At 48.7% G+C, this 14605-nt stretch overlaps 1 protein-coding gene across 2 annotated transcripts in view; it reads left to right on the forward strand.

The window, feature by feature from the left end:
• The first annotated feature begins 12676 nt into the window (after window positions 1–12676).
• Window positions 12677–14605, forward strand: part of scu (hydroxysteroid 17-beta dehydrogenase 10) — a 48493-nt gene continuing 46564 nt past the window's right edge. The window contains exon 1 of one of the 2 annotated variants that reach the window (XM_070538283.1): window positions 12677–12834. In XM_070538283.1, the coding sequence (XP_070394384.1) occupies window positions 12808–12834 (27 nt within the window). In that variant the 5' untranslated portion in view covers window positions 12677–12807. Of the gene's footprint in view, window positions 12835–13219; window positions 13316–14605 lie in introns of those variants that run through there. The other variant, XM_070538282.1, reaches the window with a different exon arrangement.

Genomic DNA, 14605 nt, shown 5'->3' on the forward strand with positions numbered 1-14605 from the left:
CTGCTCTATAAAAGCCGACGCGCTTGACCCGCTGATCAGATTTTCGACGATCGCCGAGCGTGTTCGCCGCTATCGTTGTGCTATAAGTGTAGCCTGTTTTGTGGGCACAGGTTCGCCCAATAAAAGTTAGCTTTGTCGTTCACAGTTTTGCTACTGTGTTATTCAACGTCACCACCACGTGACATCTATATCTGGTGGAGGTGCTTTGCGTTCATGCACCGGACGCCCCCACAAAGCCGTGACCCAAGTCCTCACTCGGAAGACACCAACGTCGACAAGAACCAGCGAGGTAGCCGCAGGCTGGAAGGACTGCCCCCGTAGCACGGACTTTTGCCCGAGACGACTAGGAGGATGGCCACCAAGTCCACCCCAATGGCAGCCCCAGCGTCACCCGTCGTGCTGCAGCAGCCCAGGGAGCCTCCGACGTTCCGCGGTTCAACTTTCGAGGACCCGGAAAGCTGGCTTGAGACGTACGAGAGAGTCGCTACCTTTAGCAACTGGAACAGCGACGACAAACTGCGATATGTGTTCTTCGCTTTGGAAGACGCGGCCAGGACGTGGTTCGAGAACCGAGAAGCCACCTTAACGACCTGGGAACTTTTCCGAAGCGGCTTCCTGCAGACATTCGCAAGCGTCGTACGCCGAGAACGAGCCCAAGCGCTACTAGAAACCCGGGTGCAGCTACCTAATGAGACGACCGCGATCTACACGGAAGAAATGAGCCGTCTCTTCCGCCACGCCGACCCTGAAATGCCCGAGGAGAAGAAAGTCCGCCTGCTGATGCGTGGTGTGAAGGAGGAACTTTTTGCCGGAATGGTACGAAGCCCACCGCAGATCGTCGACGAGTTTCTTCGCGAGGCCACCAGCATCGAGAAAACACTCGAGATGCGAAACCGGCAATTCGACCGCCGCACGAACTCGACAAATTACGCCGGAGTTCAATCACTGGCCACCGACGACCTGCGCGAGACTATCCGAGCGGTCGTGCGGGAGGAGCTACAAAAGCTGTTCCCACCATCACAGCCACAAGTGGCTTCGATTGCCAACGCCGTGCGTGAGGAGCCCCAACAACAACTAGGAGTAGCCCCTGAATTGCCGCAACCTCAGCCGCAAGCGATGACATACGCCGCTGTAGCCCGCCGTCACGTACCCCCTCCGCGTCCACGCCAGGGCCAGTGACGACACAGTTCCGTCGTCCACCACCACCCCCGCCGCCAGCACGCCAAGCCGTCCCCTCACGCGCCGTTCCAAGGAAGACTCACGTTTGGCGCGCCCCCGACCATCATCCGCTTTGCTATCACTGCGGAGAAGCCGGGCACACCTACCGCCGATGCCCATACCGGGATATGGGACTCCGAGGGTTCGCCGTTAACGCGCCGCGACCACGAATTGGCGAACGACCTCGCGATACCGCCGACTACCTCGCCGCCACTCAGTGGAACTCTCGACGACCGTCCCGTTCGCCGTCACCAGGCCGCTACCTGTCGCCGCAGCGCCGACCATACACCGGCCCAGCCCGGGGCCGCTCTGCGAGCCCATATCCGGAAAACTAAAAGCAGCAACCGATGGAGGTGCGGTTGCTGTTCGTCGAACTGACGAAGATCCTCCGCCGCCGACGAAGACGACGAAGAAACTATCTCGACCAGCTGATCACGACACGCCGCCGTCCCGAAGAAGTCGGGAAGCCAAGACTACACCGACGAAAGACGACTTGACGACGCGACGTTCAAGCTTCAGTTCAACGCGACGCAGCCGTGATCCGACGCCAAGACCCAACTGCAACGCCAGACAAAAAACCACCGACCTCGACGTACTTCTCGACGGCCACGCAGTCACTGCCTTAGTCGACACAGGGGCCGATTACTCCGTAATGAGTGGACACATCGCCGCTCAGTTGAAGAAGGTTAAGACTGCATGGGAGGGCCCCCAAATTCGGACTGCTGGAGGACACCTCATTACGCCGACTGGGATCTGCACGGCAAGAATTACCGTTCATGACCCGACTTACCCTGCCACCTTCGTTGTCCTCCAACAGTGTTCACGAGACGTCATTCTCGGCATGGACTTCCTGAATCAATATGGCGCAGTCATCGACCTGAAGTCGAAATCGATAACGCTGTCACAAGATCAAGCGAAACCGCCGGAGAGCTGTCGTAGTCACCACGCTTTGAGTGTTGTTAGATATGGAGCTGTTTCCTGCGCCTACTTCGAGTTCCCCAGGACCACATCGAATCGCAGCACATTCTAGAGGAGCGCACGAGCCAACAAGTTCACGTGCCAACAAGTTCGTACGCCGCCGGGATTAGAAGGGGCCCTCGGACAATGGAGCCCAATCGTCACCCTTCTTCGCCTTTGAAGAAGGCATTTGCTACCACAGCGGAGCCGTACCGCCGGGACTAGAGGAGCCCTCGGACAATGGAGCCCAATCGTCCCTCTTCATCGCCTTTGAAGAAGACATTTGCTACCGCTGCGGGGCCGTAGCACCGGGAGCAGGTGGGCCCTCGGACAATGGAGCATGAGCGCCCCCACTTCTCCTCCTTTGAAGAAGCGCATTGCAAGTCTGCGAGGCAAGACCGCAGAGAGCCGCCGGGTGTGACAACGCGATACGGGCGCCAACCATTGGCTGAAAATGGCGTCATCTGAGCGGACTCTCCCATTGGCCAAACATGACGCGACTTCCAGTCCTCGAAGGGTTTAAAAGAAGCATTCCAGAGAGACCAGAGCATTCCCTGATTCCCTGATTGACCTCTCTCGAACTTCTGGCCGCGGGCCGCAGCGTCCGAGTTGCTGCCGGCCCGTAATGACTGTACGACTGTTACTTGAGTCTCACCTCTCTGTATATAATGTAAAATAAATCCTCCCAAGTTTGTTTTTCATCCCGAAGTCCGTCTCCAACCCCTACAGTGTGCTCGAAGATCAAGTGAGCATCCCGCCGCGCTCCAGCATTATTATTTCCGTCGGCACTGAAACACCCGCTGACGTAGAAGGCGTCATCGAGGGCGACCAACATCTATTGCTCGACCGTGAAATTTGCGTCGCAAGAGGGATCGCTCGACTCCACGGAGGGCAAGTGGAAGTTATGCTAACCAAATTCAGCCAAGAGTTCAAGCACATCAACAAGGGCACGACAATCGCATATATCGAGGAAATTGTGAAAACCAGCAATGCCTTTGTCCTCTCGGATTCAGCCGCATCTACCCCGATGCGCATAGTCCCCGAACCAGACTTCGACGTGAATCCAAGTCTTCCTATGAGTAAGCAGCAACAGATCAGAAGTCTTCTCCGACGATACAAAGACTGCTTTTCGACGTCATCGAGGATTCGACAAACACCAGTTGCAAAGCATCGCATAATAACCGAAGAGAGCGCTCGACCACTCCGCCAGAGCCCTTACCGAGTTTCGACGCGAGAACGTGAAGCTATTAGGCAACAAGTCGACGAAATGCTGCGCGACGACATCACCCAGCCGTCGAAAAGCCCGTGGGCCTCTCCTGTAGTCCTGGTAAAGAAAAAGGATGGAACCCTACGCTTCTGCGTCGATTATCGTGGACTGAACAAGATCACGAAGAAGGATGTGTACACCCTTCCACGGATAGAGGACGCATTGGATCAGCTCTGCAACGCTAAATACTTCTCGTCGATGGACCTCAAGTCTGGCTACTGGCAAATAGAAGTCGACGAGAGAGATCGCGAAAAGACTGCCTTCATCACGCCAGACGGCCTCTACGAGTTCAAGGTCATGCCATTCGGACTGTGCTCGGCGCCTGCAACGTTTCAGCGCGTCATGGACACGGTGTTAGCCGGACTGAAGTGGCAGACGTGCCTTGTTTACCTGGATGACGTCGTTGTCTTCGCCGGAAATTTCGACGATCACCTTAGGCGGCTTGCGACAGTGTTAGAAGTCATCAAGTCATCAGGGCTCACTCTGAAGACAGAAAAGTGCCGTTTCGCTTACGATGAGCTTTTGTTCCTAGGCCACGTGATCAGCAAATCAGGAGTACGCCCCGACCCACAGAAGACAGCTGCCATCGCAAAGTTCCTGCAGCCAACCGACAAGAAGGCAGTGCGCAGATTCCTTGGCATGTGTGCCTACTATAGGCGCTTTGTCAAGGACTTTTCACGCATCGCGGAGCCGCTAACACATCTAACCAAATGTGATGTCGCGTTCAAGTGGGAAACGCCGCAGGCCAAAGGCATTTCAAGAACTCAAACGACGCCTGCAGACGCCGCCGGTACTTGCACACTTCGACGAGGACGCCGATACCGAAATCCACACTGACGCCAGTAGCCTAGGCCTCGGTGCCGTCCTAGTCCAGAGGAAAGAAGGACTTGAAAGGGTGATATCGTATGCCAGCCGGTCGCTGTCAAAAGCGGAAAGCAACTATTCTACGACTGAAAAGGAATTCCTCGCCATCATTTGGGCTACAGCTAAATTCCGCCCTTACCTCTATGGCAGGCCATTCAAAGTCGTCAGTGACCATCACGCATTGTGTTGGCTAGCTAACTTAAAGGACCTTTCAGGACGGCTGGCGCGGTAGAGCCTCAGACTACAAGAATATGACGTCATGGTAATATACAAGTCCGGAAGAAAATACTCCGACGCCGACTGCTTACCGCACGCCCCCATCGATCCCCCGCCGCAAGACGACGAGGACGACGACGCCTTCCTTGGGATAATAAGCGCTGAAGACTTCACTAAACAGCAACGAGCCGACCCGGAGCTAAAAGGCCTCGTCGAGTATTTGGAAGGGAACACCGACGTTGTCCCTAGGGCACTTAAGCGCGGGTTATCTTCGTTCACGCTACAAAACAACCTGCTCGTGAAGAAGAACTTCTCACCAGTCCGCGCCAGCTACCTTATTGTTGTACCGTCAGCGCTGCGTCCAGAAATACTGCACGCCCTACACGACGATCCAACCGCTGGGCACCTCGGATTCTCCCGGACACTGTCGAGAATACAGGAAAGGTATTACTGGCCGCGTCTGACCACCGACGTCGCCCGTTACGTCAAGACATGCCGAGACTGTCAACGACGCAAAACACCACTGACAAGGCGAGCAGGATTACTACAGCCGATCGAACCTCCTCGCCGACCATTCCAGCAGATTGGGATGGATTCGTTGGGGCCGTTTCCGATATCAACATCCGGGAATAAGTGGATCGTCGTGGCGACGGACTATCTCACCCGTTTTGCTGAAACTAAAGCTCTACCAAAAGGCAGCGCAGCCGAAGTGGCGAAATTTTTCGTCGAGAACATCCTGCTGCGACATGGTGCCCCAGAAGTCCTCATCACCGACAGAGGAAAGGCTTTTACAGCAGAGCTCACCCAAGCCATTCTGCAGTACAGCCAGACAAGCCACAGGAGGACAACTGCCTACCATCCGCAGACGAATGGTCTCACGGAGCGCCTGAACAAGACGCTTGCCGACATGCTAGCAATGTACGTCGACGTCGAACACAAGATGTGGGACGCGGTCCTGCCGTACGTAACCTTTGCGTACAACACGGCGGTGCAAGAAACAACACAGATCACGCCGTTTAAGCTGGTTTACGGCAGGAACCCGACGACGACGCTTGACGCCATGCTGCCGCACGTAACTGACGAAGAGAATGTTGACGTCGCTAGCTATCTCCAGCGCGCCGAAGAAGCCCGATAGCTCGCCCGCTTGCGAATCAAGAGCCAGCAGAGGACCGACAGCCGACACTACAACCTCCGACGACGCTTCGTCGAGTACCAGCCTGGCGACCGTGTTTGGGTCTGGACCCCGATACGCCGACGAGGACTCAGTGAGAAACTACTCCGACGCTATTTCGGACCCTACAAGGTCATCCGACGTATTGGCGCTCTGCACTATGAGGTCGTGCCAGACGGCATTTCGCATTCACAGCGGCGCCGCGCACGATCTGAAGTGGTCCAATTGGTGCGCCTTAAACCCTTTTACGGACGCTGACGAACTTCGTCATTTTTGTTCTTTTCTTTGCTACGAGTGCTTTTGTTTATTACCTTCGTTTGTTTGCAGCATCGGGTCGATGCTTTTTAAGAGGGGGGTATTGACACGTGTACTTATCTTTATCGGGCGACCACGTTTCGCCGCTTAACAACTGTAATCGCACAGCCAGGGACGCATCCGACGTTTCTGTAAAGTTATCGATGCTTCTACCCGGCTGTCTGTTGCGCCGAACCTTGTGTTATCTGATTTCATCGCGTAACGCGAATGGTGTAGAACTTTGTGGAAGGCACGTACGCGGGTCCGAACGATTTGTCTGGAACATTCGACGACTGCTCTATAAAAGCCGACGCGCTTGACCCGCTGATCAGATTTTCGACGATCGCCGAGCGTGTTCGCCGCTATCGTTGTGCTATAAGTGTAGCCTCTTTTGTGGGCACAGGTTCGCCCAATAAAAGTTAGTTTTGTCGTTCACAGTTTTGCTACTGTGTTATTCAACGTCACCACCACGTGACAATAGCAAACAACCGCATTTCCAAAAGTAAGTCCTGGAACCATTACACCTTTCCATATACCTCGGAGGACCTCGTACCTATTGTATCCCTATAGCGCTCTGTGCTTCATTATGGCTGCATTTCTCTTCCCCTTTACTGTTATGGTTTTTTTCCTGTGTTTCCATATATCCATTGCCTTCGTTTATCCATATACCAAGGTATTTATATTCTGTTGCCCGAGGTATTCCTTGGCCCTGTATCTCCACTGTCTGTTCACTGTTTTCATTGAATACCATAACACCTGATTTTCTAACACTAAACTGCAAACGTAAATCGTTGCCTTCCTGTCCACAGATATTAGCCAGACGTTGCAAATCACTTTGCTTGTTAGCTAGCAACACAATGTCGTCCGCATAAAATAAACCTGGGAGTTGCTGCTCTATTACTGTACCCGCCTGTTTGTATGAGATTAAACCCGATATTACTTCCTTCTAGCGCCCTCTCCATCCTCACCATGTACATCATAAACAACAGCGGGGATAAAGGGCACCCCTGCCTCAGTCCCTTGTTGATATGAACTTTCTCCTCGCTCCTCATCCCTTCCCATTCAACGCAAACGGTATTTTCTAGGTAAATCTCTCTCAAAAGCTGTATACAATCGTTACCTAAGCCTTCCCCTTCCAGAATATCCCACAACATGCTGCGGTCTACGTTGTCGTATGCTCCTGTGATGTCCAAAAAGGCCACATACAACGGTCTGCTTTCTGCTTTTGATATTTCGATACACTGAGTAAGAACAAACAAGTTATCATCCAAACGCCTACCTATTCTAAAGCCATTCTGAAGCTCTCCCAAAATGCCATTATTTTATGCCCATGCTTGAAGCTTAATTTGATAGCCTGCATTGCTAGCCTGTATATTACCGATGTAATGGTCAACGGTCTATACGAGTGAATTCCATCTTTCTCCCCCTTTCCTTTATAAATTAAACTCATTCTACTTTGTCGCCAACTGTCTGGTATTCGTCTATCTTTTAAAGTTCTTTCCACTGCTTTCACCAGAGCTTCCTTACTTTTTGGGAACCTCGTCTATCCCTGTGGCTGTACGCTTAGGAATTTTCTCTTCCGCTTTCTTCCAGTTTAAATTTGTCAGCACCAGCTGCTTTTCCCCTTGGGTCTCTTTCATGCTCTTTTTTTCAACAAGTATATCCTCGTCATTGCCTTGGAAAGATTCGGCTGTTGCTTTTCGTATGTAATTTATTGCCGCTTCTCCTTCGAGTCTGTTTTCATCTTCGTCTAGGATATGTTGTTGTATTGTTGACTTCCTGCCTAATAATTTTATGTGGTTCCAAAATATTCTAGGTGCGGCCTTCTGTTTCTCACGTATTTCTGACAACCAACTTTCACTTTCACCTTTTAATTTTGCTTGCACCAGTATTTGAACCATAGACTTTTTCCCCCGGTATACTTACCATTTACTAGTTACTTCATCCTGTGGCAACTGCGCCTTCTTTGCCTGCCTGTGATCTCGCGATGCTTTCTGTCATTCGGCGATCGCTTCTTGTATCTCCTTGTTCCACCAGCTTTTCGTTTTCTTTTTTCCTTTCCAACGAACATGTTGGTTCTCTTTCCGTATTTCTGTCTTTATTACACTTATAAGCTCACCATATTCCCACTCTTTACTTGGCCATTTGCCAAGTTCTTCCTCAACTCTAGTGACTGTATTTGCTATTTGTTCAGCGTTCAAATTTGGACTGGCTATTTTGCTCTCCTTGCTCTCTTTCCCAACTACATATCCCATTTTCAATATGATGCGTTTATGGTCACTCCCTATGCTGTTAAACCCTTCCTCATCGATGACCATTTCTCTCAACTTATCATGAATTCCTTCTGTCATCAGGCAGTAATCAATGGTTGATTGCCGGTTTCCCACTTCCCACGTGATCTGTCCTTCACACTTAAGCCCTGTATTCACGATCACGAGGTTATTTTGCTCACAAAGGTCCAGCATTGACTTCCCGTTATTGTCGGTATAGCCATCTAAATCCTGTATGTGGGCATTCATGTCACCTAATAGGACAATTTCAGCACCATTCCCGAAACCCCTAATATCAGCGCTTATGCATTCCACTAACTCTTTATTCTTCTCTGTGCAATTTATTCCGGTCCACAAATACGTAACGCCCAGCCAAGTTTCTTTCCCACTCATTGTACCTGATAACCAAAGATGCTCTTGACATTGTGAATTTACTCTTTTCCATTTGGCGCCCTGATGGATGAGCGTTCCGACTTCCCCTCTCTTTCTTCCCGACTTAGTTCTGTTGCACCCTTCCCAAACATAATTGTCAATAACTGGCGGCTCTTCTGAGTCTCTAAGGTGCGTTTCTATAACCGCATACACCCCTATTTGTTATCTGTGTAACTGCTCCTCAATCTCTGCCCACTTTTCCTTTCTTCTGCCGCCCTGCATGTTTATGTAACCTATTGCATGGCGAGCTCTTTTCTTGTTTTCCTCCTTTTTCTATTATCGACGGCGATGCTCTTCTGATGTTCCCCTATAGGGGGACCTTCATTACTATCTACTCTGACCTCCTGAGCGCCCGCGGGATTTGATTGATTGATTTGACGCCTCGATTGATTTTTCGCCCTCTGTGGCCATTTGTTGAACTTGAGAGTGTGCGGGGCCTGGTAGGCCCTCGTCGGGGCTCGCGAGCGCCCAACGGCCCAACCATGCCCAACTGCAGGCACCACCTGGCAGGCACAAATAAAAAGTTGGCTTCAAGTGAGAACTCCTGTAGACACTAGCGCCACATTCCCTCTAGGGCATAGCATAGAGTTTCCTACACTTTTCGTAGGAAACTCTATGGGGCATAGAGTTAGTACTCTAGGGTATTTATTTATTCTACTCATAGAGTTTCTCACTACATTACCTAGAGGGAAATCTGGTGCTGCTGCGCTGTGGTATGTATGGGAATTCCGGTATATTGTGGATTCGGATTGGCATCGTTCTCGTAGAGAAAGGACACCTTGAAGACGCGCTTGGCAAGTACCGTTCCGTCTGTCACAATGATTCATTTTCTACTAGAACAGCACGTGAAAAGCTGTTTTAGCTTTATTATTACGCGAAAACATGTTTTGTTTAACTATAAGAACTTGTTATTGTGTGTACGACTACATGTTATCAAAAAAAGTATCAGCGGGCCGCTAAAGTTGGAGGACAGACTACAAGGTTCACGCTCGCTTTGAAACAGTTGGTCGTCTGTTCTTGCTTTTCTTCGCTTGGTCATGCATCGTGGGTGAGTAAAGATGTAATATGCGTGAATGGAAACATTTTATGAAGATTTTACTTTGAGAACGCATTATTTGCGTAGCCATATCCACGTTTTAGACGAAGTCCTAACTCTGATTCTATCGCCGTAGCAGACACGAGACGACGCGGTTATTGCGACCCTGCACAAAACAGCGGGAGATAAAGCAGTGAGGCTTCTTACTGTCTAGGCAGCGTTCGACTATTTTGTTTTCTACAACTCCTTTATCTGATTTTTTTGGTGTGACCCACGGTGGAAGATAAAGTATTTTTCCATCGTGGTGTGACCGCGATCGACCCTGTGACCAAGGATTTATTACTATCATCATCATGCGTCATCCGCTCTGCTCGTCAGTGTTGCCAGGTTTGGCTATATATAGCCAAATTGGGCTACAGAAAAAAATTTTTGTCGTCGACTTGGGTGAGTTGGCTACGTGGCTATATATTTGGGCTACGGAAAATCTGCGACTTGGCTTTGTTTTGGCTATGATTGGCACCTTAATCCACGCTCCAGAGGTGACTCTCATAAAGTAGAAACAAAACTTGAAGGCTATGTTTTAGCTGGCTGAGCCAGCAGCGTGGCTGTGCGTGTGTGCGCGAAATGCCCCCCCCCCCCCACCTTCCCCTCGGTGCATCATTCTTTGAGCCGATGATTTTATCCTTGACGAACTTAAATTTACACCGCGCTTCTTGCTGACATTTACTCCAGCTATGTTGTCTCATCTTCGTCTTATCCCGACACCCAATCACCGGGCAAAGGGATGAGCCTGGGAGTGGAGGGTGTTTCACAGTGCACTGTACTAACATGGTTATGCTGAGAAACAGAGAGCAATGTGGTTGTGCCATCGTGGCGCCGACATGAAAGAAGGGAAGCCTGGGTAAATGACACGCTCCAGTGTGTCCAAGGCGAAGGTGTCTGGTTGAAGTATCGCGCTGGGCACAGTTTGTGACCTAGTCCGCGTTTTCCACGGTAAGCTTTTTACTGCCATTTTCCTTTGCGTGTGAAATGAACTTTAATGCGACAAGCGTTAAGGGCCCCGTGTCGCAGAAAATCCGGCGTCGACGCCGTTGCTGTGTGAAAAAATTATCCCGAAACACGTAGGCCCTTCGGCTAGCGCATATGCATTACTGAAGTAACTGATTTTCTCAAAGTAAAACGCGGCAGAAAATTAGTAAAACACGACTTACACTCACCCTGTAGACATGGTAGCGTCGAATTGCAATTTGATTATACGAGAAAACATATGTTTGTTACGCCGAACCTCGAACACAAACCCCTTTTCTAGCTGCTGTTCGACATCTTAGTAGGGGGGGCGATGGTTTGGGCTAGTTGGTTTTCAATGAGACTGAGTGGTGCAGCGGGAATCAGGACATGGGACACAGGGAAAAAACGAGGACAAGCGGTTACTGCCAAGTAGGAGCGGCGCGCCCCGCTCGGTTCCATGCAACACCATACAGATGGCATTATCGGCGGCGCCTGCCATGCCAGTGGAATAAAAAAAAAGAACCAGAAAGCTCGCCTTCATGCATATTGTTCGCCTCCAGCGTTTGCAGGTAAACATTATTGTTGCATACACTGCAGTTGCCGGGAAGGGTAAGAAGCAGTCAGGGATCTTTGAATGCTATCACATTGCACTCTTAAATGTGAATATTAAAGAGCTCAGAGCAAAATTTCATGGTACCTATTTTTTAATGCAATAGAACGTTTGCTAATCAGAGTGTGTAATCATGAAGTGGTAACTCGGAAAACGCCGTGGAACATTTTTTTATCAGAATTTTTTTTATCTGCAGTGAGGATGTAGTCTTTCACTGGCAGCTTGTTAGCAGCGGTGGTAGGTGAGCGCGATAGTGATATTATACGCCGGCATTAGTGGGAGGCAGACGACAATTGAGTGCGGCGCCGTAAGTGTGACAAAGTAGTTTGTCTATATAACAATTCGACGTTTCTGCGATTCAAGTTTTCTGAAGTCTTAAATACTTTTGCGGTAATATCTACGTGTTTCCATTGTTTCCTGCCCAACTGCTTTGGTATTTAAACAGTCAAAGCCAAAACAATCGTATTGAAAACGAAACGACGATTTTACGCGTGATACGCAGTTCAGCGTGTTGCCGTAGCCATGCGTGCGGTTTTGATTTCCGAAGCATAGAATAAAGCGCAAGTGTCTAATATTATAGCAACTGCAATTTTAAGCAATAATTATGTTGTACTAAATAACAGCCGACTTACTTACAGTGATCGCATATATAGACTACATTCGAAGTACCAAGATTTCATTGCCAGGCCTCGCCACTTACTGGCCTTTGAGATATTTTTTGCCAATTTTAAATTATAATCCCTACTTCAATCCCGAACAGCGTGCCTGTTTCTATCGCCATAAATCATGATCAGTTCATTTCCAACAACGTCCCACAAGACTTTCTGATCATGCAGTTGCCCTCCAAACGTCCTCCAAGTTTTTTGTTCGTGCTTCCATCCGACATCGAGGCAGACCACGAGGGAGATTATGGAGGTCTACTATGTAAGGAAAAAAGGGTCGCGTTGCGTAAGCAGGCCATCGTTAAATTTGCATGACAGTGAATTTGAATTTTTAAGCCGCCTCATAGTGTAACATTAGATTACAGGGTTTAATGAAGTTAGTTGTGAGATCAGCGCTGTCCTGTGTGTTTCTGCCTTCTGTTTTCGTCATACTGCGCTGCCCCTTCAAGATGTTTAGCTGTTGTAGATGTCAAGGGTCGACCGTCACGGCATCACGGACATTTTTTACGACGGGTTGTACAAAAAGCGATTACCGTACTCGAATGCGAAAATGTATATATAGATAAAACTGAAAATAACAGTGGCTATATTTGGCTACAAATTTGTTTTGCTCTTTTTTTGTGTTTGGCTACATTTGGGCTACAGTTTCTCTAGCTTTGGGCTACTCCACGTTGTCCGACCTGGCAACGCTGCTGCTCGTCTGCTCTCTCCTTTCCCCACTCGGGTTTGCACCGCATGTTTACGGCTGGTCGCCAACTCGGAACCTGTTTCTACAAATTGGCACCTTGACTTTCTCAAAGGCATGCCTGCTGCTGTTAGGACTGTCAAGGTAAAGAAAACTGTCCCCTCGCATAAGCTCGACATGTATCTAAACCCTATCTCCGACAAGTCCGGACGGCCGTCCGTGCCGACCGCAAGAGGCCCCCTAATCGAGAGTATCCATTTCTCAAACTTTCGCAAAAGGTGTCCTCGTGCTTGTCTTGGCGTACGCTAGTCGAGCGGCTGTAGTGCGTTATGCTTAGCAACACGCACTGATATGTCTGCGTTTTATTTCGGCCGCATGATGTGCTGACGGAACGCTCAAGAAGGAAACGAAATAAAAATAAAGGAAAGCACAAAGTACAGCTCAACGCAGGGAGGAAACTCCTAACCACCTGTGAAGATTGGCGCTAGCTTTGTACGCACGCAACGATACAACACACCTACAGCTGGGGAATGGGTGTGCATAAATGCGTTTTCGAAAATTTGTTTTCGCGGCTTCCTATTCACTTGACGAAAGTGCTTCAACCATAACTGGATTTTCTCAAAAGGTGATATATGACCAGCAGCGCATATTGTTTGCAGTTTTGGGATACCCTGAATACATTTTTTTTGTGCGATTAATTGTTTAACATTGATGGTTTTAACATCTGCTTTATCAGAATGTATTTGGTAAAGAAATCAAAGAGTGTAATGCACATCTGACTGCACGTTGCATATTGCTTGCAACATCTGCTTTATCAGAATGTATTTGGTAAAGAAATCGAAGAGTGTATATAAACGCGCCATGCAACTTCTTCCACGAAATTACGCAAACACATAGCAGGCTTTCTTAAGTGCCAGAAAAAAAAAAAAAAGCTGCAATGTCGTTTCTGAAGATGGTCAACTTCAAATACGATTTTGTCTTGACATGAATGTTTGAAGATTTGCATAATTCATGATTGCAGTTTGTATACGTATAAGTGCCATTAAAGTTTATAATTTATCCTAGTGCTCTAACATATATTCAGATTAGGTCAATTCCAACAACTTTGTATAATATATGCCACTGATGGAACTGTCTTTGATGTAACACTTCCTAAAAACCGGTTTTAGTTACGTCTGAGTCATTTAATCAAGCAGCTTTAAAACTGGTGTTTAGAAACTGGCAGCACCACAGCAAAACCAGCTGTGGTCAAAAAGCAGACATGTAGAAACAGTAGTTGAAATATAGTCACTGTGTGGTGATGTTCACAAAGCAGAAATGCAGGAACGGTACCAGAAAGGATTAATGACTCTAAACGTTTATTGGGCGAACTTATGCCCAGGAAGCAAGCATCATTGAAGCAGTAGCAGTGAGCACAGTTGGCCATCATTGAATCAGAACTGAAGTGGCTGTTGGCCATTTGTTATTCACGCACGATGTAGAAAGTTCTTGAGAGCCTCCATAAAGCATGGCCAAGGTTCGTGAGAAAGTTGGAAATGTTACATTAAAGACACGTTCAGAAGGGCAGTAACAGCTGAGGTTGGAAAACATACTGCTATTTATACATGATGCAAAACGTTCTCTACGACCCTTGTAAGGCATGGTGAAAGTTCGTCTAGGAGATCATACTCAGGGTGACAACAGCATATCTTCGAGAACAAACTAGGCTCATTGATATTTGGAACAAATTTCACTTCAAAACCTGAAATGATAAGACCATGCATGAGTAGTGATGAGAAAAAGAAGCAAAATAACAAGGTATAGCAAGCACATCATCATATGCAGTGAAAACAGGAATCTAAGGTGGTTACTTCCATATTCTTTGAAGGCCCGAGCATGCCCTTGTGGCCTTGTCATCAAGGTGCAGTGGCATTGT

This window comes from Dermacentor albipictus, chromosome 5 (assembly GCF_038994185.2).
Source record: "Dermacentor albipictus isolate Rhodes 1998 colony chromosome 5, USDA_Dalb.pri_finalv2, whole genome shotgun sequence".
NCBI lineage: Eukaryota > Metazoa > Arthropoda > Arachnida > Ixodida > Ixodidae > Dermacentor > Dermacentor albipictus.